Source organism: Pseudopipra pipra, chromosome 21 (assembly GCF_036250125.1).
Source record: "Pseudopipra pipra isolate bDixPip1 chromosome 21, bDixPip1.hap1, whole genome shotgun sequence".
Taxonomy (NCBI): domain Eukaryota; kingdom Metazoa; phylum Chordata; class Aves; order Passeriformes; family Pipridae; genus Pseudopipra; species Pseudopipra pipra.
In genome coordinates this window covers 9,624,906-9,650,534 of record NC_087569.1, presented here as the reverse complement: position 1 = coordinate 9,650,534, position 25,629 = coordinate 9,624,906, and the positions used below count along the sequence as shown (strand labels likewise).

General features: G+C 42.4%; 1 protein-coding gene across 6 annotated transcripts in view; it reads right to left on the bottom strand.

Annotated features, from left to right (window-relative positions):
* Positions 1-25,629, bottom strand: part of USP32 (ubiquitin specific peptidase 32) — a 67,688-nt gene that overhangs the window by 21,333 nt on the left and 20,726 nt on the right. For all 6 annotated transcript variants that reach the window (XM_064678052.1, XM_064678056.1, XM_064678054.1 and 3 more), the window contains exons 3-12: positions 20,243-20,348; positions 19,564-19,682; positions 16,531-16,690; positions 6,970-7,101; positions 5,613-5,720; positions 4,745-4,860; positions 4,349-4,411; positions 2,731-2,814; positions 215-276; positions 4-106 (exon numbers count right to left, since the gene is read on the bottom strand). In XM_064678052.1, the coding sequence (XP_064534122.1) occupies positions 4-106; positions 215-276; positions 2,731-2,814; positions 4,349-4,411; positions 4,745-4,860; positions 5,613-5,720; positions 6,970-7,101; positions 16,531-16,690; positions 19,564-19,682; positions 20,243-20,348 (1,053 nt within the window). The remainder of the gene's footprint in view (positions 1-3; positions 107-214; positions 277-2,730; positions 2,815-4,348; positions 4,412-4,744; positions 4,861-5,612; positions 5,721-6,969; positions 7,102-16,530; positions 16,691-19,563; positions 19,683-20,242; positions 20,349-25,629) is intronic.

Below are 25,629 nucleotides of genomic sequence, written 5' to 3'. Positions count from 1 at the left end.
TACATATTTGACATATTCTTTCCACTGGTGCCACCAGGGCATGGCAATGAGAAACCAGTTGTGCCCTGGCTGGAGGCCATACCTGCTCTCTCTCTCTAACCAGCCTCTGCACACAGAGAACATGAATTGTGAGCTGAAACAGGGCACTCCCAGGGCTTTGGACAATCAGAAAAGCTGCTTCTGAAACGCTGGAGGTGCTGAGGGAAACACACACCTGATAATCTGTCCCTCCTCCTCCGGGGTGGCAGGTCTGAGCCCCAGCACTATGTGACACACCTGCAAAAGGAAAGGGGTCCTGGTCAAGAACCACACAGCAAACAAAAGCAAAAACCAGCTCCAATGGGACTTTACAGCATTTTTTTTTTAAATTATGCAGCAAGATGAACTAAAATTGAAATAAATAAAGAAGTGTTTTGAGTTATGAGAGTCACAACCTGTTCCTGCTGTTAAGACAAAGACACCAAGAATGTCAAATGCCCCAAGAGGTGAACAGCTGTCATTATTTAGTTTATTTATGTAGTTTATTTATATAGTTTATTGCTATTATATTTATCAGAGCTTATACAGCTTATCATATATTGTATTATTTAGTTTCTTTATACAGTTTTCATTCTTTTCAGGTCTGAAGCTGTGCAAGATCCCAGGACTGACACGGATCAGACACACAAATTAAGATGCTTGGATGTACTGGAGAGAGGGAATGAGGAACTGGGAGAGCAGAAGGTGTTGGAAGAGGATAAACTAAAGGCTAAAACAAAATGGAGAGGGGAAAAACAGGGAGAAGTGGTTATATCTAAGACTTTTTGGTTCTGAACCAAACACAGGAGAAAAAGCACCATCTCCTGGGTGGGGTTTTATTCCCAGGAGAGGACAGTCCCAAGTTTTGCTCCTCATACCAGGATTTACAGCCTTATATCTCTTTTGAGGCCATTGATTTGCATCTCATCTGGAGATTTCTCCATAAAATATCTTATTTAAATTTATATTGCAGTGAGAGAGACCATTTCACATTCGGAATGAAGGAAAGGTCATTAGCTGAGGGGAAAAGCAACAGATTTTCCAGCACCCACAACACAGCTGGTCCTGGTGTTCCCTTCTAAATTCATCCAACACCGAGCTAATAGGGGATTCATCAGAGAAACCAACCCCTCTGCAAACAAAGCAATTTGTTGACAAGCTTTCCAAGATGCTGCACTCAGAATATTTGGTTTTTGTCTGTGGATGAGACACAGCTCAAAGGCCCAGACAAATCAATGGCAGGCCCTGCCCTCCCTGTGCCTCACTGACACAGCTGTCAAAAAAATAAAAATTAAAATGAAAAGCTGAAGTCAAAATACAGCAAAACTGTGCCAGGAATTAAAAAAAAATATATATATTGTAAATGAGGCTCCCAGTGAGCAGTGTGTGACACTGGGGATGTGCAATCAGCACCAGGACAGATTTATTACAGGTTCAATATTGCAGAGATATTTGTTAGTTCATCAATACTAAGTTATGATGGGATATTTCAGGCTAGACAGGTCAAAAATAAAGGCAGCCCTGCTTGAGAAGGCTGCAATGTAAGCAAAACCTGATGCAATCAGAGATAAAAAGAATCTGAAGAACTTTCTGGTGTTATTCTTTCCAGCTGTGGCCTCAGAATACTCTCACTCAGTTTAGCTGCCCTAAAGTTCTTGGAAAAGTGTCATTCAAAATGCAATTTATAAAGTAGTCCTGGGTCACAAGCAGGAGAATCAGCATGTGCTATTCAGGTAGCTTTTTGCCATGACTTTATTTTAAAAAAAGCCCAAACCACACAGTTTCTCTCTGATTAAGTATTTTTCTGCTACAATCTGACCCTGTTACTGTTTAAGATTCACTGGGAAGATGGGAATGAAGCCCACTGGTTCTCCTTGGCCTTCCCTGGAAGAACTGAGACTCTCAAACAGGGCTGGAGGTGAATTTAGGTGAATCCTAAATTAGGATTATTATTATTATCATTATTGAAACTCCAAGTATCAACCTCTACAGAAAACAGGCAAGGAACAAACTGCAGTGCATGAAAATACTCTTTGGGTTTTTTTTTTTCCCCTGCATAAAGTGAGCCAGAGCTAAAATATGGCTTTTAAGGATTTAGAGAAATCCAATTCAAGCTCAATTAAAACCAAATTCAGCACATACTTAATCCTCAGCTGCTGCAACAGAGCAGTGATATGATATCACAGCTTCCAAGGGCTCCTCATTAAGGAAGCAGTGAGAGGCACCTCAGAGGGCCTGAGCAGAAAATGGAAAGGGAAACTGGAAATGCAAAGGGAAACTGGAAATGCAAAGGGAAACTGGAAATGCAAAGGGAAAGGGAAACTGGTTGCAAAATCTAAAGGGAAGGAGGGAGAGATTTTTCTCCTTCCCTGAGTCACTTCCTTGGTGAAGATTGGCCACCAAACCCCTCTGAGAAGTCAGCCTTTGTCTGATGGAAAATACACCTGCTGATACAGCTGGAATTCCATTTTCTAAACACTACACCAGGTTCACTTTAACAACCTGTGCTTTAGGCATCTCCACCCACTAAAAGGAACAATAACCAAGCTGAGAATCCTCTGTGAGGGCAGCTGAGCTGCAAAGCCACAGCCCCTCGTGCCCGGGCTCGCGCGGCAGCGCTGACACAAGGGCTGAGCCTGCACTTCATGGCCATGCAAGGAGCTCAGGAGTTCATTTCCAGCACTGTCAAGCTGAAATTTCCAGTAAACATACCTGAAAAAGCAGATTTAAAAACTCATTGGCAAGTGAACTCTTCACACTCCAGATCTGGTAGTCCTCCAGAGTGAGGTGTCCGAGCTGAGAGGGAGGAGGAGGGAAGGGGAAGGAAAAACCATCAAACCATTGAGTTCTAGTAAAATGCTCATTAAATGTCTCACACCAGACAACACTTTTATTGTACAAGTTTGATAAAAACTAGCACCCACCACTTTGACAGTAAAGTTTGATCCACTAAAAGAAGAAAAATCCAGTTTTAGCATAAAAAACCCAACCCAGAGAACCCAAAAGCTTTGAGAGGAGAGGATGAGCTGTAACCTGTGCTCCATCACTCAGATTTCACTGTCACCCCCTGCATCCATTCAGACCCCCATCATCTCCCTCTGGGGGTTGGGAAAAACCAGTTTGGATCATCCAGTGTTCATGATCTCCCCTAACAACACAAGTGCCATAAATTGTGAACCCCCTGCCCAGTCAGAGCAGTGAAACACTGCCCAGCGTCACTCCTGCTTTCCAACCATCCAGGGCTGGGATCAATCTGAGTTTTTATATGGTAATATAATTCATAGCCAATTTTCCAGCAGTGGCAGTTACTCTGCCTGCTCTTACAGGCCATTTTCTCCAGAGTTCACCCAGGTCAAAGCTAACACACAAAAAGAGGTTAAATAATTTATGTAATTACTGCACCATCAGCTCTTTCCAGCACTCCATTGATGATGCAACTAGGAAAGATATTCTGAAGACTTAAGTCATTTTTTTTTAACTCTTTGTGGAATCAAGACTGCTGGACACTTGCTTACAAATTATCTTTTTTTTAAAAAAGTAAACAATAAAACCCTCAAAGGATGAAAAGAGAGAGAAGCCACATATTCCACTGCTTTGGCAATTAAAGAATTGCAATAAAATATCTGCCCACCACTTTGTTGGAGCCCAAGCAAGCAAAACAACTACTCAAACAAGTAATTAAGCATTTCTAGGCATTCTTTACAGTTTTCATAAATTATTTATAGTTTCCAGACACTTTTCCCAATTAGTGGAGCAGAGGATGAAATAATGGAAACAACTCTGTTGTTCAAGGGTGATAACTCCAAATCTCCTCTCCCCAAAAAGCAAGGACATAATTAAAGATTTACACCCAGCTCACTCTAAAGCACAGTATAAACTAAAAAGACTTTTTGTTGTGTGTCATGACAGATCCCTCCATAGTTTCACAGAGGTACATTCCAGCACAGGAGGATAATGTGTCTTTACACAGCATAAAATAGAAGTTAAACTTATGCTCTCTTTTTCATAAGATCATTTTTAACATGAACCAAAAGAACAGTTTCTCCAGGCAAGCATCAGATTTAAAACTGCTGTTAGTGATACACAGTGCAGGCTTCAAATTCATTTCATCTGGTTATGTATTTTTGGGTGAGTTTCATATATAAAAATGGCTTATAAAATTCAAACCTCTCACAGAACAACGTGGTAAATTTTAATGGAAAAGTGACATTTCTTAAAAGAGATTCTTTTATTGACCCGTCTCTGCTCTAAAGAAAGGTTTTACTTCCTTACAAATAAACTGAAGATACAGGGGTGTAAAAGTGACAAGGAAAGAACAGCAAATTCCTACCTTTGTGTTATCATGGGTATGCAAAATATCTTCTACGATCTCAGCCAAACCCATGTCCAGCTCCTTAAACAGAAGGACAGGAAACCAGAGTTAGAGTCTCCCAGCACTCTCTGGAGCTGAATTCAGAATAAAAATGTAACTGTAAGGGATGCTGATGATAAGTATGTAATTCAGAACTGAGGGCTTTGATAGCTGAGGTTTCTTTATGGGGAAGAAGAGACACAATAATGAACTGGTTCTGCTTTGGGCAGGTCAGAGCTGTGCAAGGCAAGGCACACCCACTTATCCACCTTCCTCAGGTCAGGGAGGTCAGGGCAGCCTGTTCAACGTTCCCCTTCCAGCTTTGGAAGGATGGCTTGAAGAAGGGGCAGGACTAAGAAGCCAAGCACAACTCACGGGTATTTTATCCGTCCGGTTGTCCTTCCACACCTCCAGCAGTGCCACCACCATGTCCCTGAGCTCCGTGCGGGACAGCACCCCGTCCCTGTCCACGTCAAACACCTTGAAACAAACTGGGAGGGGAGGGAACGACTTAGAGCCACTCAACAACTCTCCTTTTCTACCTCTTGCAGAGTCACAAGAAGCTGATTTAGTGCTGGCAGTGGTGATGAGGCAGGATCTGTGTGGGGGGGGGAGGAAGTGGAGCAGCTGTGTTTAATAAACTGCAATCTAGATCCCTGCAATCCTCTGCTGTGTTTTCTGCTGTGACAGAGCAGGGAACATATGTGCATCCAGAAACTTCCAGGGAGGGATGGCTTTTGAGTTGCAGCAATATGGCTTTGGGAAAGGAGGGAACAAAAAGTGTCTCAAAACACCAGAACCTTGCAGGGAGCCAGCTGAGGACTGGGCAGTGAAAAGCCACAACATGCTGTTTTAGCACAAGACAATCAAATAGGACATTTGGTTTATATTATATATAATGAGCAGGTAAGTGTTTGCACTTTCTCTGTTGAGATACACACTTCTGCATCATGATGCAGAGCACTACAAAAGAACTTCGGAAATACGGTTTTTTCCCAGTTTGATAATTTATGTGAAACTACTGGTAAGTTATAAAATATACAGAATTAGGTTTAATCATCCTTTATAAAAGGAAACATTGATATTTAAAATTCCTGTAATTTGTTTAACTTCCAGAGTCTGTCAACCTTTCCCAGACACACATTTGTTCAGCGGGAAAAAAACCTCTCAAAATGTGAAAACAACTAAACCTCAAACTGAAAAAACTCCTCTAAAATTAACAGTTAACATTTTGCATACTTACACTTCTGTCTTTCTGCCAAGGGTCCCCTGCAACATGCTGAGAGCCCACAGGAAATTTCTTTAAAATCTATGTGATTGTCTCGGTTTTCATCAAAAGCATTAAACAAACCTGCAAACCACAAAAGCATCTCCTGTTACAGCACCTGACAGTCCCACACTCAGCATTTCCAGGAGGGGTTAATGGGTAACATTGGCAAGGAGAAGTACAAACACTTGTAATTTATTCTTATTAAGTGTAATAAAGACAATTAAGCAGCACTAAGACCATTTCAAGGTGAATCAGATCGCTGGTCAAGCCAGGGCTGGGGAGGGAATCAGGAATTCTGATTTACAGGGAACACCTGAACCAGCATGGTCAGGACAGGCCTTTTCCCAAAGGCTAAGGGACAAAACAGTCTCAGATGCCAAATGCCTTCACTTTTCCAATGTGCCTGGCAGAAATTCCTATGGAAATCACTGAATTTCACTGCAAATTTGGCCCTCAGGAGCTTTAGTTACCAGCCTTCAGAGGACTTATCAATTCCATTCATTCAGCACTTATAACCTTTTTTATCCCATGTTATTTTTTTTTAGCAGCAGTGACTCCACAGAAGCCATAGAATGACCAGAAACCATTCAAGCTTCCCCACAGCAGCTGTGGAAATTTATATCACTAAATAGATAAAACACACTTAGGAACAAAAAAATATGGGGATAAATCCCTATGGAATTGGACATAAGCTCTGATTTTTTTAACAGTTTGCATCCACTGCAGATGAATTTCCCATTTTCTACTTGCTTGTCAGTAAAGCCAAGCATTTGGTGACAAAAAAATTGCCACTCCTGGACTGCAGACAAAACACTTGGGTGCAAGTGGAACGATCCTGAATGTCCTGATGTGCTGCAGCAAATGGCAACTGCACAACTGCAGCCTCCAGTTCTGACCAGAGTGGCTTCAACTGGACAGACCAGTTGGGTTATTAATAGAAATAACAACACACAAACCTCCTGAGTGAGTGTCCTGAATTAAATCTTCCTTAACTTGCACTGTTGGGGAAGGGTCTCTCACTCAGTTTGTCGTGACAGAATCTTAAGGAACCCAGTGAAAAATTTTAAGCAGCTACAGGGCAACTTACACAGAATTTTTGCTGTATTTCCTGACAACTCCTAAGAATGAAACATCACTTCCCCCATCATTCCAGATTTCCCAACAAACAGGGATTTCTCAGGCCTCATTTCCCACTTCCCAAGGGTCAGGACCCAGCGGAACGATCGTGTCATCGAAGCCTAAAAGCCATTTTAGAACAGGCCCAATTTGAAGCCGTAACATCTGTCAGGATTTTGGGTGTCCTCCTCACAGTCCTGATCCCATTCCATACCTTCACTCAGAGATGGATGAATTGGAGGGGAAACCAAGGGGGCAAATGTTTCTAAGTCAAAGCGTCCCGTTCTCGACTGAGCCTTCAGCAGCCAGTAGCGCTTCTCCAGGTCGATGATGTCGGACTCTTCCACTGCACAACCAACAAAAAGAAATCAGATTTTATCTTCTTTATCCACAGAACCTTCTCACCTACTCCCCAACAAGGAGTTCAGCATCAGCAGCACCATCACAAGTGTTTAGAGATACAGAAAGGAGCTTTTCCTGCTGCTAAAGGTTCCTGCAGCCTCTTCATTTTCACCTGTTTCTTGAACAGGTAGTTTATAAGTGCAATATCTTATTTTCCCAAAGCATCCAGTATTTAAACCCTCAAAAAAGAGAGTAAAGTAGCACTTTTGAAAAATCTCAGATCTTTTAGGAAAAAAATAATGTGGTACTTGGCTCAATTCCTGTTGAAATTTTTAGCCCTCTGATACAGTAACAAGGCTAAATTTTAATGCAGTATTTTAACACTATTCAGCATTTCTCCCCAAATATAAAAGAGTTTGTTTCACATTATTATTTATACTATAGAATCATTTAGAATCCCACTCAACATTAGGGAGTGATTACACAAACCCACAGACACTTTATGCAGAGGAACTCATAAGGCAATTTAAAGAGGGAGGGGGAAAAACCAAACCCCAAAACCAATTAGCAAAACAAGGTGCTAAACAAGAGTAAATAAAATTAGCCAGAGGAAGGACTTGTGCTTTCTTTCCAAACCTCATCCACAAATGCTGGTCTTATGCTTGATCCTTGAAATTAAATATATAAATATATATACATATATAACAAGATTAAGTTTCTGCTCAACAATACTTTTAACCTTTTTACATATGCAAGTGTGTCACAACACTGCTTTAGGTCAGTGCAAATTAATTGGTGCTCAAATAGATGTGTAATGACAAAGCTGTCTATATTAAGCACCACTACGTGTGATCTCATTCCCAGATGGTTCTGAGCCCTTAAATCCACGCCAGCTTTCTAATAGGTTTAACTTGAGCTATTTGGCCTGGTTTAGTCTAGAGAAACAATAATAATCCTGTAAGGCTTAAGAAAAGAAGAGCTCCCCCCCCCTAAAAACTTATGTGTCAAATTGGAAATTTATTTCTTTCTTACCCTGTTTCTGTTATTAGGAGTTTACTTAGAGTAGTAACTTAGGTAATTCACAATAAGTTGTAATACCCAGCACACCATTTGGTGCATCAAAACCTACACAACACCTCACCCTCAGCAGCAGAAAGTTGGGGAAAATCTGAGTCGAATGTAAGGAGTTGGAGTGGAAGGGGTTTGCATCTTCCTGGGAGGTATTTTTAGCCAGAAAAGTGACATCAGTGCAAACACGTCCCTTGTGCTCTGTGCAGTCACAGCCAGACCCTGGGGTGCAGCTCTGGGGGCACATTGAGGTGACCCACCCCAAGCCCTGCCTCCCACCCCCAGGGAGGGCTGAGTCATGGAGAACTGCAATGTTCCATGAAATACAAGGAAATACAGCACCCCCAGGGAGGGCTCAGCACTCCCAGGATGGGCTCAGCACCCTCAGGAAGGGCTCAGCACCCCCAGGGTGGGCTCAGCACCCCCAGGGTGGGCTCAGCACCCCCAGGGCATCATTTCCAGCTGCTGCTGCACTTACACAGTGACTTAAGAGCTGATCCAGAAGAAAAACTGATTTCCTTTCTCCTCTCCCCCTCCTTCCCAGCTGGATCAATTCCCTGCTCCACCATCTCCTGGCTCCTGGTTGTGATCACAAAGTCATTTGGGTTGGAAGGGACCTTTAAGGGTCACCCTGCAGGGACACCTTCTGCTGGATCAGGTTTTCAGAGCCCCATTCCAGCTGGTTTTGGATGTTTCCATGGATGAGGCATCCACCACCTCTCTGGGCAACCCCACCACAAAAAATTTCCCCCTGATATCTCTCAGTTTAAATCCATTACCCTGTATTGGATTTATTATCACCACAAGTCTGTCCCCAACACATAAGGAAGCAATAATTTAAATAAATAAAGGAACATTATTCTACTAGAAATCAAGAAAGAGAAATAGCTATTTCTTTGAAACCATCACAGCCCTGATACCTTAGGGCTGCCACAGACGTGAGCAGAGCAGTCAAGTGATGGAGAACTGGAATGTTCCATGAACTACAAGGAAATACAGAAAGCACCCAGGGGATGTCTCCATCACTGTGCCTTGATGATTTAACAACATGCTTCCCCACAACAGCCAGTGTATCAACACAGGAGACAATCTACCAAATCAAATCCACTTTTCCTCAGTCCTGTCACCTCTCCAGGTGTCAGGGGGTCACAGCAGGGACAGGAGAGCTCACAGGAGGTGACATCCCAAACAACTGCACTGCCATTTACAGATGCATTGCTCTCATCAGCAAACACAACAGCAGCATTTGTGTGCTCCTGTTCCCTTGTTCCCTCAATCACTTTGCTCCCTTTTAATCCACCTTGTAACAAGGAGGAATAACAAGTGTGGGAGTTGCACTTTGCTCCTGAAATGATGCAACACCCAGGATACTCAAAAACCTCAAGGAAGCTCCTCCTGCCCTCGGTGAAGGGTAAATCTGCAGAAACCTGCTTTGCCTGGCAGCTCCAATATTTATCTTCAGTAATTAAGAACTGAAAGACTGTTTTATTGTCAAATATCTACAGCAGAACCTAGCTGCATTCTGGTTTTTAATTGTACTTTACAGAGGTTTCTACAGGGGCAACTTGTTTTGTTCTTTTATCTCCAAGAAGAAAGGTTATCAGAAAGCATTTCAGTTCAAGCAGTGGTTGAAAAGACATGGACATTTAAAAGGTAAAGAATTTTCCCATAATCATCTTTAAAGGAACAGCTGATAAGTATTAGCATAAGTGTTACACTTGTATTACAGCAGCCCCAGTGCACTGACTTTTGAGGAAAAGAGGAACATTTTAGAAAGTAAAACTGGCAAAGCAGCAAATACCATTCTTAGCACTAATCAGCCTTACAGAGATTAGGTTGAACACAAGTAAAAATGTGACAAAAGAGTATTTTTCATTCATAGTCCCGAGGAACTGTGGCCCACTGCAATAGTTTCAGGTAACAAAATCCAGAGGATTTACTGGATTGCAGCCCACGTGAAGTTGAAGTGCAGCTGAGAAAGCAGCTGTTGCATAATTTGATTTCTCCAGAGTGAATTTTTGCACCTAATCGTGTAAGTCACTCTCAGGATATGCAGTGCACCATCTATTCCTCCATAAATGGGAACTGAAAGAAATCTCTGGCAATTTGGGGAACATACATTTGCTGCTGAACCTCGATGAAGCATGAGAAAGGCAGACTGCACTTAATACCCAAACATGTTGATGTGCACGACCAAACTCCATATTCTAAAGAGGTTTTGCATAGATAAAGGATTTTATCTTTTCAAAATATAACCTTTTTTCCCCCTCATGCCTGTTCAAATCCCATCAAAAAAAGTGTGAACTAGACTTTCATTCAGATTACTTAAAAAAATGTATCACATATACAATGTACTCCAAACCCATCAGAACAGACTTTCTGGGCCAAGTAATTTTTTCATTTTTGTTAATTAAATACATTTGAGGTCTCATGGAGATATTACACACCTGTGTAATTTAACCATACACTACCAGTTTACTCCCACCTGCTGTTTTGTGTCATCACTTGTCCATTAGGAATAACCAAAACCTTTCAGGTCTGTAAATCTGTAAAAATCACAGTCTGTAAAATCATGAACAGCATTTCTTGGTTCAGATCCTTAAGAATTAGACAAATATAATCAGAGGGGTGATAATGTCAAGTACACCTAAAGCACAGCCTTCATATTGTAAAGGAAGAACAAGTAAACACTTTCAGCCAAAATATGCATCTAGAACTGTAAATCTACTAAAAATGGGTTAATTTAAGACCAGATCGAGTCAGGTGGGATGACAGTGATAAATACTAAAAAAACCCCCCCATCCTTCATTTTAATGTCATTGCCATGAATCATCCATCCTCCTTAAATATTCCATAGGTAGCAAGCCATGAATAATCCCCTGTCTTAGAACAAAAATTTCGAAGCATGTTTTCATTTCAGGCCCCATTTATCACAATTCTTCCCAGGCCCAGAACTCACGAAGCATCTCTGGTAATTTTTACCCACCTATTGGTACAATCCTCTCTGGCTCACAGCAGCAGAAACATACCATATTCCCAACATTTTCACTGGGACTGGGCCTGCTTTGCTGCTTCCCAGGATCTCCAGGTGGCTCCCCGTCCCCGCCGGCGGCTCCTCATGGCGAGGCAGGAGCAGAGCTGAAGGCCTGACACAAACCCTTGTTTCTGACTAAACCCACTCGTTTGTGGCTTTAAAATCAACCCACAGAACACTCTGGGACCTGGGCACCCAGAGCTGCTTTGCAAGACATAAAATAGCCTGGGAACTAAGAGGATAACAAGGGGCAAAATGCAGCTTAAGTGATGCTTGCTGAGGCTTTTACTTATTGGCCCGGGCTGATGTCACACTTTCATCTTTTTTGCTTTTCCTAATTGAAAAACAAACCCAGGGAGAAGGGAATGTTACAGCCTTGGCCAGGAGAGATCCTTGGCTGTGTCAGACACGGCTCTCCAGGTTTCTCTCCAGCAGAACAGGGATTATCAGAGCCCTAAGATGGGAACAGCACAGGAGAGGGGTGAGCAGCACAGCTCCTCTCACAGCACAAGTGTTCACACACTTGGAGAAAGCAGCACAGAAGGAAAGATGCTCTTAAAAGCACCTTTAATAAATCTAAAATCTTCAGAATTGCCTTGTAGATATGACTAAGAGATGGTGTTTCAAGAAGCTGAAGTGGAAAAGCTCCAGAACACGTATTTAACATCCTGACAGGCATTTCAAGGGAGCAAAGGGAAGGGATCACCTCAGTTCACTTTGCTTTTACTCTCCCATCTCCAGCTTCCCACAAAGCCCACAGGTTGACAAACCCAGCTCTGACAGACAAGGCTAATTCCACAGCATTCAGCTCCAATCTTGCTTCAAAAGCTGACTCTTCCATTTCCACCCCCCTGTCTGGTTACCCAGGGCTCCTCTCATTCATTACATTAAATTAGTGATAAATGTCTGCTCTAAAATAGAATTATTATCCTGATTACAGACTGTCCTAACTGCCCCTCAGTAGGCAGGAGCTGGCAGGAAGAGCAGGAGCACTTTGATGAATTTTTCTGACAACAGAGGAGAGTCTCTTCAATTCAAAGGAGAATTGGGATGTTATTTAATCACAACTCAGTGACACAAGAACTGGGTAACAAAGAAGTACAAATTAAACATTCTGTCAGTTCGAAAGCAGGAACCCCTCTGATAAATGTGACTACTGCCCCCATGGAAAAGGACTGGAAATCTGAGCATCTGAGCCCATTACATGACACTGAGACACACCAAAATGACACATAAAAAAGGCAACCAGCACCTACATTGCAGCAGGAAAAACACTTCCAGGTAAAGGAAGGAAATCAGTGAGGTCTCACCTGAGTCTGTGTGACAGCAACGTGGGATTTACACCACAGTGCTCTTCAGTGGGATGGGTTAAATATAGATTTATACACAGCAATCTAAATGTACGTGATCATACCATGAAACTGAGAAAATCCAAACTGCTGCTAATTGGTCAGTACTCAAGTGCAAGACAGACTCATATCTCTGAGACTGGTTTTTAGGAGCAAATGTCCAAGATAGACTTGAGTTATTTTGTCAGCTTTCAAATGGAAAGATTCATCTTTCTGATTTCAGTGAGATGGAACAAAATTTGATTAAAAGCAGCAAGTGTGGGCAGATTCCTGCAACTTTAAAATTTCCTTGCTAATTATGTGTTGAGAAACATAATTCAATACATCTGCAGAGCAAAATAAGTGTTATTTACAGATGAAAAATTAGGATTCCGTTGTTTCCCTGCTAGCTGGGCTCATTAGGCAAATTTAAATGGAGCCACTGATGCTTTGCAATAAAATGGTCTCTGTGACTGAATCGATGGGAATAACTTTCACTGTTTTGATCAGGGCAATTTTTCACGTCTCTGACGTGTTATTCCAGGAGCTGGATGGAAGCACAGAGCGAGGGAAGGCCTGGAAGAGGGTCTGATCCAGGGCCAGGAAATTCCTGATTGCCCCAGCAAGTGTCAGTTTAAAAGCTTTCCCTCTTTCCCTGTGTTCTCTGACAGTGTTTGCCTCAGTTTACCAAAAACATCATTTCACTTACTGGTTTCTTTCAACAGGCACTGACTCTCCAGGGAAAAGCCTTAAATCCCAGCCTTAAATCCCAGCCTTAAATCCCAGCCTTAAATCCCAGCCTTCCTTCAGAGCACAGCAACTGTCACAGCAGCTCTCGCTGTTTTACTCGCTCAGCTGGGATAAAAATACTCCTGAGCTGAATTTCTCACTCTTTACATTGACCTGATTAGGCTGAAATTACTCCTAAGTGCTCCAGCACTTATATTTTCCTTACTCTTGCATCTGCTGGATGAGATTCCTGCACTCTCACAAGGGAATTGGGGAAAATTTCATTTTCTCTGGGGCTCCAAACAGAACTGGCATGTGAGCTTCCCAAACCTGGGCACAACAACCCCCCCGGGGGTTTTTTGGGATGCACTGGAAAGCTCCACCCCAGACCTCACAGGCACTTGAAGAGTCAAACACTCTCAGATGTTTTGTGTCAGTTTTTTAACCCTACCCACAGAAAACTTGATTTTTCACTGGGTTCTACCTTCACTCAGTCAATAAGTTCTCAGTAAAGAAAGAGGGAACTCCACCAATTATTAGTGTGATTTCTCAGTCATCTGCTGCAATATATAGCAAATAGTTATATAGAGAAAATATATAGAAAATATATAGAAAATATAGAGAAAATATAGAGAAAATATAGAGAAAATATAGAGAAAATATAGAGAAAATATAGAGAAAATATAGAGAAAATATAGAGAAAATATAGAGAAAATATAGAGAAAATATAGAGAAAATATAGAGAAAATATAGAGAAAATATAGAGAAAAATAATAGAAAAAATATAGAAAATAATATAAAAATGCACAGAAAAATGCACAGAAAAATGCACAGAAAAATGCACAGAAAAATGCACAGAAAAATGCACAGAAAAATGCACAGAAAAATGCACAGAAAAATGCACAGAAAAATGCACAGAAAAATGCACAGAAAAATGCACAGAAAAATGCACAGAAAAATGCACAGAAAAAATGCACAGAAAAAATGCACAGAAAAATGCACAGAAAAATGCACAGAAAAATGCACAGAAAAATGCACAGAAAAATGCACAGAAAAATGCACAGAAAAATGCACAGAAAAATGCAGAAATTGTAGAAATATATAAAAATATATCAAAATATATAGAAAATAGTTTATTTTTTTTCCTCTGAGAACATGAGTTGTGTTGAAACGCCCAAGAGGGACCCAAAATTCTGCAAACGTGTTTCCCAAGGCTTTAAAACTCCAACTTCTCCAGCAGAACACGTCAGAGAGTGACCACACCACCTGGTTCTTGGACAAGAAAAGCTCAATATTTCCCCCTGTAACTCAGTTCACAGTGTCAGACCCTGCAATTCACAGGGGGGGGATGAAATTCTTACAGAGCAACTCCATCAGAGAGAGATTAAAAGCAAGGACAGGAAAATATGACTTGAATTTCCAGCCCTAAAAAATGAGGAATTGCAAGATAAGAGAGGCAGAGGGAGGTGATTTCAGGGCTGGTGGATGTGCTGAGGCAGAGGCTGATTAAGTAACTGGGAGTCTGTTCTGACAAAGGTTGAGCAATCTGAGATGAGAAGATGAAAAGGGATAAAAAGTAACTACAACAGGAGAAATAAATGTGATGGGGGAACCACCTTTTCTCCAAGAATCAGAACAGGTTTTGCCCTCATTCGTTTTTTCCTAATAAGCTTCTCATCCACTCTCCTTAACTGTGCTTTTAATTATCACTTCAGCCTTAATTGCTCTAATTCTTGGTTTAAAACTGAAAAAAAAAAAATCACTTAGTCTAGAGATTGAAAGTAGAAACACTTTTTTTTGACATAACAACAGAGGACTGGTTGGGTAAAGTAGAGTATTATGCTCTTCAGTCTATAGATCATCTCCTTCTTGAATGATGTATTTTGCACATCCAGGTGAGAACACAGTTCAGGGCCTGGCTGCAGATGTAACAGTGACAGGCATATCAAACCCAGAAGTGGTGAAAACAACATTAAATAGGAAACAAAATCTATTAAAAACAGTAGCTCTTAAATTTAAAGTGAATTTTTTTCTAGTTATAAACCTCGATTTCAGAATAAATAAACTTTCTGGGGAAAAAAAAGCACAGCAAAAACCATTGGGAAAGTTTCAATTTCAAAGCATAAAAACCCCCAAATCAAATGAAGCTCCATCCAGAGGCCTGGGGCAAAGCTTTCTTTGAACACTGAGGCTGAAGGACACCTGGCCAGGCTGGGGACAGGGACCATCTCACACTGACCCAGCTCGAGATCTTGCCCAGGGCTGAACTCCCCAAAACTCAGAGGGTTGGGGTTTTTCAGCCTCATCTCTCAGAGCTCAGAATATTCAGTGCTCTTCTGGAACCTCAGGGTCTCCTGCAGCCTCTTGTGTAATGCAAATAAATTGCCTGTTTATAAACCTGACTTTCTGATGCCTTTTCCTTTCAGACGGTCCGAAAATAATTTTAATGCTCATTTTTAAAACCAAGAGAAAAACCTGGATGTCACTTTATTCAAGTAACCCACCTATTAAAGAGATTAAATGCCACACTCACCCCAACAAAGCCAACCTGTGAGAGCACAGAAAACAGCACCAGATAAATCCCTGCCACCTCCACAACAAACCCCCTTCTCCCAGGAATCCCAGGGATCCCTCGGATGCTTTACTGCAGTGGGTGCTTACAACTGGGCATCAGTTCTAATTTATCAGCCTTTTGGTTTTAGATTTAATTTAAAAACCAGCTGTTCCTTCTTTTACAGTAATAGAGACATAAGGAAGCACTTGTTCTTTGGAGATTATTCCTAAATGCAAATCCTGAGGAGGCTCCTCTGTAGTTAATTCAGTTCCCTGCCTGTCTCACATGCCAGGAATGCCACTGATTTTAATGCCCAAGCAAATGAGGAGGTAACAATTATTTCTGAAGCAAGCATTATTTTCTCAACTGTCTCAATAGTTTAATGATCCACTATAAAGACTAAATATAAGACCAGCATTACTGGCAAACCACTTCAGAAAATTAATTATCAAAGAGAAGATACCTTTATTTTTATTTTTTTTCAACCTGCTCAGTAGCAAACCTCTAGTAGAAGTTCTCTTAGAAGTGTTGCAATGGCAGCCTTGATAACTCTTAAAAATAAGAGCCACACTGTCCTTGGACAGAACAATGTTTGCCACGGGCCAGCACAGAACAAATCGAATTTATCCCCGAGCGGGGATAAATGACCAAGGGTGGCAGAGCAGGAGCTGAAATGTGAAAGGTTGTTGAAGATGGGAATAAGCAGCCCCCTTTACTCACAGTGGGTGACTCCAGCCAGGGTCTGGTAGAAGGTGGGGGTGTCACTGTCATCAGTGAGGGTCACGTAGACGCCCCCCGAGAGCAGCCACCGCGAGAACGTGAAGGCGTCTTTGTTGTGCAGGAGCCAAACCCTGAACTTCTCGTAGTTCACCTTCTCACCCTGCAAGAAAGGGCAGAAAAGGGGAGCTGTTTGTCTCTCAGCAGCAGTAAACAGGAACCATCCAGCTGGAGGAAGGAAAATTGGGCCAATCTCCTCGAAAAATAAGGACTGAAATGATTTTGCTCTTTGGAGCTTTGTGCCTGTTTTTCCCTTTCCTTCTGAAGTGCAGCACTGGGAGGGAAATGAACTTCTCTCTGCACTTCAAACACCTACTCAATGTGGCCTTTGGAAACCTGTGTCCTCTGAAACTCAGGCTAAAGGGACTCAAAGAAAAATGGTTACTTACAATCAAAACAGAGTAGGTTATTCTTATGAATTTCAATTTATTATCACAGGCAAAAGCTCTTACGTGCCAAATAACAGCTGCTATAAAATCATAAACATGCTGTTCTATCTGTGCAGGAATACAAGCACCTAACACAGAAAAATGAGATTTGGGAATAACTAATGCCATGATTAATCACTGCAGTAACATGTCCATTTTTTGACTAAAACCCACTTTGGAGCACACATGTGACCGTGACATTCCCAGATCTCCCCCTTCAGTCTCTCCTGCTGGATGTCCCATGGAGCTCCAGGAATACATAAAACCAGCACATTGACAGAATTTCAGAGGCTGTTTAAACCATTTAGTTGAATCCTTTCCAAGCTGTGCCCGTGAAACCATCGGGATCAGCAGCCTCATTTCCACAGAACCTCCACAACCAACTCAAATGAAAGCAAACCCATTATCAGGAGACAAACTCATTATATGGAGATTCCAATCTCCAGGGGAAATAAACAGGGGGCTGCAAAGTGGCAGAGGTTTCAAGTCATTGATTATTTAAACTCCCCTCATATCACAGCCCATTAAACTTCACTGAATTACATCTCTGCAGATTCCAACAACTCACATTTGGCCACGGACTGTCTGCAACTGCCAACTGCAGACAGCTGAACATCCAGCACTCCCTGGCCAGGCTGCTCCAGGGGTTCTGCACCAGCACTGCCCAACATTTGCTGCATATTCCCATTGTTCCAGGTACAGACACTCACCCTTTTCATGCCTCTTTTCCCTGCACTAAAGACTGTTACATTTTCCTCCAACAAATCCCAGAATGGTTTGGCTTGGAAGGGACCTTAAAGCCCATCCAGTTCCACTCCTTCCACTAGCCCAGGTTGCTCCAACCTGGCCTTGGACACTTCCAGGGATGGGGCAGCCACAGCTTCTCTGGGCAACCCAGGGCCTCCCCACCCTCACAGTTTCTTTAATTTATTATTCTTCAATTTCTCTAACAGTTTGGATCAAGAGACAAGATCATTTCCTCACTACCTGCTCCACTCTTGCCCTCTACTTTTTGCACTGCTCCCTGTAAACACAGAAGGGGCTGTGTCACACTCCAATTGTTCCAATGGATTAGGGAAAAGGACAAGGAAAAGGGACAGAAAAACTTGGGATAGGAGGAACAAAAAAACATTTGAAGCAAGTAGTGTTTACAGCTGAGCCATGATGGGACTGGAGCAACACAGGTATGCCTGAATTTCTTTCCTGTATTTCAGAAACAAAAGGAAAACTCTGATTTATTTTAAAGCTTCCACTTCTAGCTGAGCACATGCAATAATTCTGAAGAGCTGATGCACCTTTAAACATCATCCTTGAAAGCATCAGCTCACCCTCCCTATGGCAGGAAGGCAGGCCCAGAGCAGGAGCATTAAACCTTCTCACTCTCCAGCACTGGCTGAGGGTGATTATCAGCCCAGTAAATCCTGCTGAGTGGGTTATTTTCATCTGAAAAGAATAATCAATATGCAGCATCTTCTTGAGCAGGAAAATGCTCTGAAGCCAGGCTGATACTCCTCTTCCTGCAAGCCTTCATGAAGCATTTCTGGATTTCTTGGACAGCGTGCAGTTAAACTCGTAGGGGGCAATTCATCACACCATGCACTGCTGGGAAATTATAAATAGGAAATACCAGCGTGGGTCAGGTCCAGAGCTGGACTGCAGTGTCCATCTGAGCTGTGATTCCAGCCAAGACTGAGGAATGTCATCACTGCCTACAAATCCAGCACGATCCCAGGGCCAGGTCCAACGAGCCTGGCTCAGGCAAAGCCCAGAACCAAAGTTATCTTCAGTAAGGACAAGAAAATCTGAGGGAATGAAGTGATCTGGTAGCCACAAATAAAGCTCCTGGTCAACCCCTTTGGCAGTGGAATGTACAGTCATGTCTAGATTTTGCTGATCTTAGCCCTCTGATAACAAACAAAGCCACCAAAGCACAAAAGCTGACAAGTCATCAGGATCTCTGGTGTCTAAGAATCATCTGTGAAAATCTACAAGCACCAATCCCCTGTTTTGGAGCAGGACTGCAGCAAAGGCTCATAAAGATCACATCTCTCAAACAACCCGAAGCATAAATAAATGTTGTAGCTCCTGGCAGGAACAGTGAGACAACAGTAATACTATAAAACTGTTATTTTTAAGCACCCACTGCTGGCAGGCATTTTTAAATCCAGGATGCAGATTTTCTTCCCTCTCAGATCCATGTTCCAGATTTCTCCCCTAATTGCAATAAAATGGCCACACTAATGAGTAAGTTCCCACTAGCAATATTAGTATTTAAATGTACCTGATAACATGATTACCCTTGGGAAATGGTATCTCTGAAAGCAGCACAGTAAGTACAGGAGCAGGGAGAATGCCTGCATTTATATAACCAAACTGCTGTTCACAGCCACAAAATACCTCTAATATCACAACAGCAAAAACTGGGAGCTTTTACCCAATTTAAACAAGGTCAATTTGCTCCCATATGTGCAGGAGCACGAAAAAGAAACTACTTAAGGTAATTTTTATTTTCTTGGAAATGCAGCAGGGGAAAAGCTGGATGAGATACCTCTGAGAAACATTTCTTGAGTGACTCTGGGACTTTCCCATCAACCACATGCAGCATCTTCTCCATCTCATCACGGACCACATAACTCCCAGATTCATTAGAGAAGAGACTGAAAATATCTGAGGAAACAGAGATGTGTGTCAACAACTATGGCAGTGACATTGGTCAGATTTTAAGTTTACAATGGGCTGGGAATGCCAAAGGCTGTGCAAGGACTGAAGGAATAAAAACTCTGGTTGATCCAGTTCCAGCAGAGCTCAAAACAAAGTTCAGGTCAAGATGTCCATTCTCTTTTACCTTTGTAATCAAAAGCAAAATAAATACTATCAAGTCAGATTAACAAAGAAGACAAAACAACACAAGTCAGCAGGCAGATGCTTTCATTTGTTTTGAAAATTATCAAGGCCATCCTCCTTCCCCTGCCCACAGCCAGAGATCCCCAGGCTTTCTGGAGGATCCTTAGATGACAGCATATATTTCATTTTGATGATTATAGAAACAAAAATGCACTGAATTTCAAAAAACACAGCTAAAAATGTTTAAAAGAGCCTGTCTTTATTGGAAAATGTATGCCCTGGTTACATACAGGAACAGGGACCACAATTCCTGTTTGCTTTCCAGAAGTGTATTTGCACTCCCTACCCACAATCTTGTTGCTGCTAAAAGTGACACCACTTACATTTTGTTTTCTCTTCCTCTCTGCCTCTTGTGAGTAGAACTAATCCAACTATCAAGTTATTGAAGTGCAGCCCTTTGGATATTCCTCCAAATGAACAGTAGATAACCTAGGAGAGGAAACCAGAGAAGTTAAAACCAAAGGCAGGGCAAACACAGAGGGCAGAAGTAACAGCAACAGCTTAGACTGAGGCTCCATCTCATGTGGGTTTTAGGCTTGTCTCCTCCCAGTCACCTAAACAGGCTTCAAATATGAATTGTTACATTTTTGTAGCTCTTCTGGTACCTGTAAAACAGCCTTGCCAGGGTACAGTGAAACACAGGTACTTGTCATGAAGAGCAATATCAAAAACCACGTCAGAACCCGCCAGTGAAGGCAGCTTCTGGCCCACTCATGGGGTTATTTCCCCAGACTTCTTTAGCAGGGAAATGAAGGTGAAATCTCCTCCAGGCTGGGCTTGGATTCTCAGAACCATCAGGGGGATTGTTGGAGCATCAGGTGTTTCATTGAGGCACTTCCAGTAAGACACAAACAACTGCTGCTTCAGAAAGGTGGGACACACCAAACCCAACAAACCAACCTTCCAGCAGCTCTGCCTGAACTATCCCAACACTGCAGCTGCTGCTGGAGGGACTGCTCCAGTCCAGTGCCCTGCTCTAAGAGCAGGATTTACACCTGCTTCCAAGAGAAAGCTCTAGAGACCAAGAATTCCACCCAGAAGTTATGGAAGATCCACGGAGCGGCACCTGAACCCAGCTGAGGAAGGGCTGAAGAACTGACCTTCCCCACGAGAAAGGCTGAAAACCTTCCCAGGAAAAGCCACAGGTCAGGAAGGGCTGAAGAATTCACCTTTCCCAAGAAAAAGGCTGCAGCCTTCCCCAGGAAAAGCCTGGATGCTGCAGGCTCAGTGCCCCATCAGCACCTGAGCAGTGACTCAACACTGACCCATGAGACATGAAGTCACTCTGCTGTTTTAGGACAGGCAGCAACTCCTTCCAGCAAACAAGAATTACCAACTCACTTGTTGCAATTCATCACCTTGGCTTTAATTCTCCAGAGTGGACACGAAAATACATGTGCTGTACTGCTCCTCCAACACAGGCTCCTCCTGCAATCCCAAATCTACTCCTACAAACAGCAGCACTCCATCAGGATCCCAAGACAGGAATCTCCAGCGGGTATTAGAATTTAAAGCAGTCAGAACTTATCTGTTATTCTTACACTTCTTATTTCAGTGTGTCTTATAAATTGATTTTCTTACAGGTATCACAGGGAGCATCTGAGCATAAGGAGAAAGGATCCAGTCTGGCTGCTGAGGAAAAGAGCAGAACAAAGGGATTTCTCGCTGCTCATGGTTTGGACAGCAGCCTTTATTTGCTGAACTTCTTTATTAAATAGGACTTTTTCAGAGGGGAAGACAAAGGACCAGAGATCAATTCCTACTAGGAAGAGTGTTGTATTTTAAACAGTGTTTACTTTGCTTGCATCTGAATTACAATCTAAATAAACAGTACTAAAACCAGGATGTGTACTGGGGTTTTTTTTAATGTACTGATTTTTTCACTTTTCTCCAGTAAAGCCTTGAGAATATTCCTTACATAACAATTTAGCCAAATACCAATAGCAGATTCAGAATTATTGTGGACAGATTCGATATTTCATGTGAACCTTTTACACTTCTAAACCAAAATACAACAAAATCCTGCCACAAAAGGTTTAATTACCTTAAAACAAGCAGCTGAACACTGGAAATGGACGTGAGAGAAAATAAAATCTTCCTGCATTGTTAAAAACAGGAGCTTTTGAGGTCATCTGCTGACCACTATTTGGTATTAATAAAGGAAAATTTAGCTTCCTTGGTAGTTTAATCACTTCAATAATGTAAATCACTAAGTGACACTTTTCAGAGACAACTCTGAGTGAAGGTGGAACAAAACCAGCAGCTCTGAGAGGAAACCTCTGTGAGCAGCTGCAGTGACATTGCTGGGAGGGCTGAACCTGCAGCTTTTCCTATTAAAAAGGCAGAAGAAGACAACTGAAAATTCCCAAAGAATATACTATATGGCTGCTAACTTCCACACCTGCCCAGGGTGGCACGTGTCACCTCTGAGACTCTTCAGGATGATGGTGTGAGGCTCAAAAATGAGCGTCAGAAACGTCTGATGACAAAGCTCAGCCTGAGCTGTGCTTCCTCGAGGACCTGATGAGCTGGGATTCTACAAGAGCTTCACAACTGGACTAAGAAGAAAGCTCCTGGAACCCAAATCCCTCTTTCTATCCCCTCTTTCCCCCCAAGCCCAGTGCTGAATCCTCAAGGCCAGGCTGGTCAGAGTGCTGTGAGTCACTGCACTATCACAGGGGTGGTTTCCACCTCAAGGCAAAACTAAGCCAGGACTGGGAGTGACCAAACAAAACCAGTCCTGGGCTGTCAAGGGCACTGGTTAGACCTGGCCAAGCCCCACAGTGCTGTGGTGGCAAGGAGGAGATAAGGGAACACCTAACCCAGAGTGGCTACACCAGATCCACCACTGCTCTGCAGACTCCCTGGAGAAACCTGCAGAAAATCCTCTCCTGGTCCACCCCATCCAGCCCCTTCCCACTGTTATCCTCTTAAAACTATTAAAGTATGTCTGCAGGCACATCAGTGTAAATGAGACCAATAACAGAGGAGGATTTAATCCTCCAGCAAACATTCTGCAGAGCCTCAGACTCATCCCGCTCTCAGACAGCTCTGCCCAAGCACACTCATTTCCACAGGGTGCTCAGCTCATCCTCTTCTATTACTGAAGTTTAATCCCTTTCCAAATGCTTGAAGGGCTAAATTATTAAAACTAAATTTGGGCTTTATTTGGGCACAGGGATTGTATGGGCTTCACGGCAGAGACTTGAATTCCACACTTTTTATGGCTAATTATTCTGTTTTCAAAAGGTGCCTTCAAGGCTACACAGCCCATGTGGGCATTTTACCTTTATGTTACACACTGGAATCACTGCTTTTTTAAAATATGCAGTTAAAACATCCCCTCACTTCTGCTGAACTTTGTACATCTCAGTTATGGTATCAGCTGAATGCCAAATATTACATCTATGTATTATTTCAATGCATTGTCTGCTCCTGATACAAACACAGAAAAGGAATTCTCTGAGAATGCCCAGTGTATCTGTATTTAATGTATGTAATTATGACCACGGGCAGCTGGCATTGCTTTGAGTTTAGCTGCTTAATCATTCCTTGGGAAGAGTTTAAAAACACTGAGTGGCCACAGAACAATATATAAGACAGATTAGTGTGCATGTCTAGAGAAGGGGCTCCACAATTTTTCACATTAATGTGCTATTTGAGAAAATTGTAGCAATGTGCACCATGAAAATATGATGCAATTTTCCAAAATTACCTAATACTGTTGCAGCTTTACTTAAAATAGCCCCACCCAGACTATCAGAGCAACTTACATTTCGCAATGCAAAATTCAGGACAATTACATGGTACAAAGTAATGCTTTTTTGTAAGATTTGAGTCTGCCACCTTATTTTTCATGAAGAGTATAAAGAGATGGTTCTTTTCTGTTCAAAAGCAGCCTCAGCCTATCCAAGCAGCTCCCTTTGGGTCCCAATCCCTGGCCCTGTGCCCATGAGCTCCAGTAAAGGCTGCTGGGGGAGCAGGAGATGCTCAAGACGTTCTCCTGGCTCCTTTCTCCAGAGTATAAAATGTCCTGGATTCACTCCTGATTTTATCCTTCTGACCCCTCTCCTCTCCCAGTCCTTGGGAAGTGTGTGTTCCTGTTCTGGCAGCCCCCTCAACGTGTCCCTCCTGTCCCTGCTGGCATCATCCCTCTCCTCCTTGCCTCTCTGGGGCTGCAGCTTGGGAACCAGTGAGTCACATTTGGAGAAGAAGCTGCACTGACACTCAGCTCCTCAGTCAGGATCACTGAATGCTGGGCACAAACCACCTCAGCATCATAATGTGGGTATTTAGAACAGATATCATCTCATGAGTCACTGAAATGACTGCACTGGCCAAAGTTAGGAGCTCCTTTCTCAACACTGTTCTCCTTCACAGCCTAAAATAGAAAACTAGGAAAAAAAAGCCTTCTTGAAACATCATCATCATGATGATTCTGTCCTTCCACCTCCTCTGCACAACACTTCTACTATCAAGGTGCCCACAACTGCAGATGGTGATTCCATTATTTCCCTGCATTTAAAACCAAAAGCTGTTCATGGTTCTCCCCACCTGCAGTTAACACAGACACAGCACAGCTCTTCAGTTCATTTCATTATTATCCCCAACTCCATTTGCCAAGAGATCTTTGGAGAACACTCCTGTCCTGAACATGCAAATAATGGTCTGTGTGTGTGACAACCATGCAAACTGTCGACCAGAGTTCCCCTGGTTTCAGTTCCCTGTTCTGTGTTCCTGCTGCACAACTCCTGTGTTTTTAATTTACCAAATTCCTGAAGGCCCATCACTACTCAGACATGAAGAACTATTACTCAGAACATGCAGAGCAGCCAGCCCAGCAACCTGAGGCTCCAAATGATCTATTTTAATGACTGAAAGGCTCAAAAGCCAGAACAAGGTCTTTAGCTGCCTGGTAACTCTGCCTGCCTCTCCCCATCCTGCAGCCAGCGTTTACAAAGCCCCCCTTTTCAGTATGAGCAGAATCAACCCCAAATTTTGTCCAAATTTACAGTATTCAAGCTCTCAGATATGACCCTGCATTGCCTGAGCCTGACAAGTACCATCATTGGCACTGGGTTTTTGAGATGAGTTCTGATGAGATGCCATCAAAAACCAATTATGATTCTTCCACTAATTTTATTTCGCCACCTGGAAACCCAAGAACTGCTGTATAACCATGATGAGTGTTAAAGGACAGAACCATCACCAAAATTGTGTCTTTAAGGACAGATTTTTAAAAAATAAAATAGAGAGCAGCCAGCAGACAGGTGAAAACCCAGAACCTCTATTTGTGACTAAATCAGTAATTTAATCCTTAATATTGACATAAAAGGGACACAATAGTACAAGCTAATACAAAATGCTGAGAATTTTGTTATGAATTATTTCAAATCAATTGTATGCAATTGATGTTTTTGTTTGTTTAGTTTTATGGGCTACCAACAGTCAAAGAACCCAGAAAACACCCTCAGAAATTAATACTGAAGAGAGGCTTTAACCCACGGGCAAATCAGATCCCTCCTTTTCATTCCCTGGTGTTCACACACGTTGAAAATTTTCCTGGGAAGCCTGAAACACCCCCACAGAACCCAAACTGTTTACAGAAGCCAGCAGTATCATCCTCTTTGTCAACACTTAGGGAAAACCCAGGAAAAAATGGAAAGAAATTCAGTTAGTTCCTGGGCCTGTAGAAGCACATCTGTGTGTG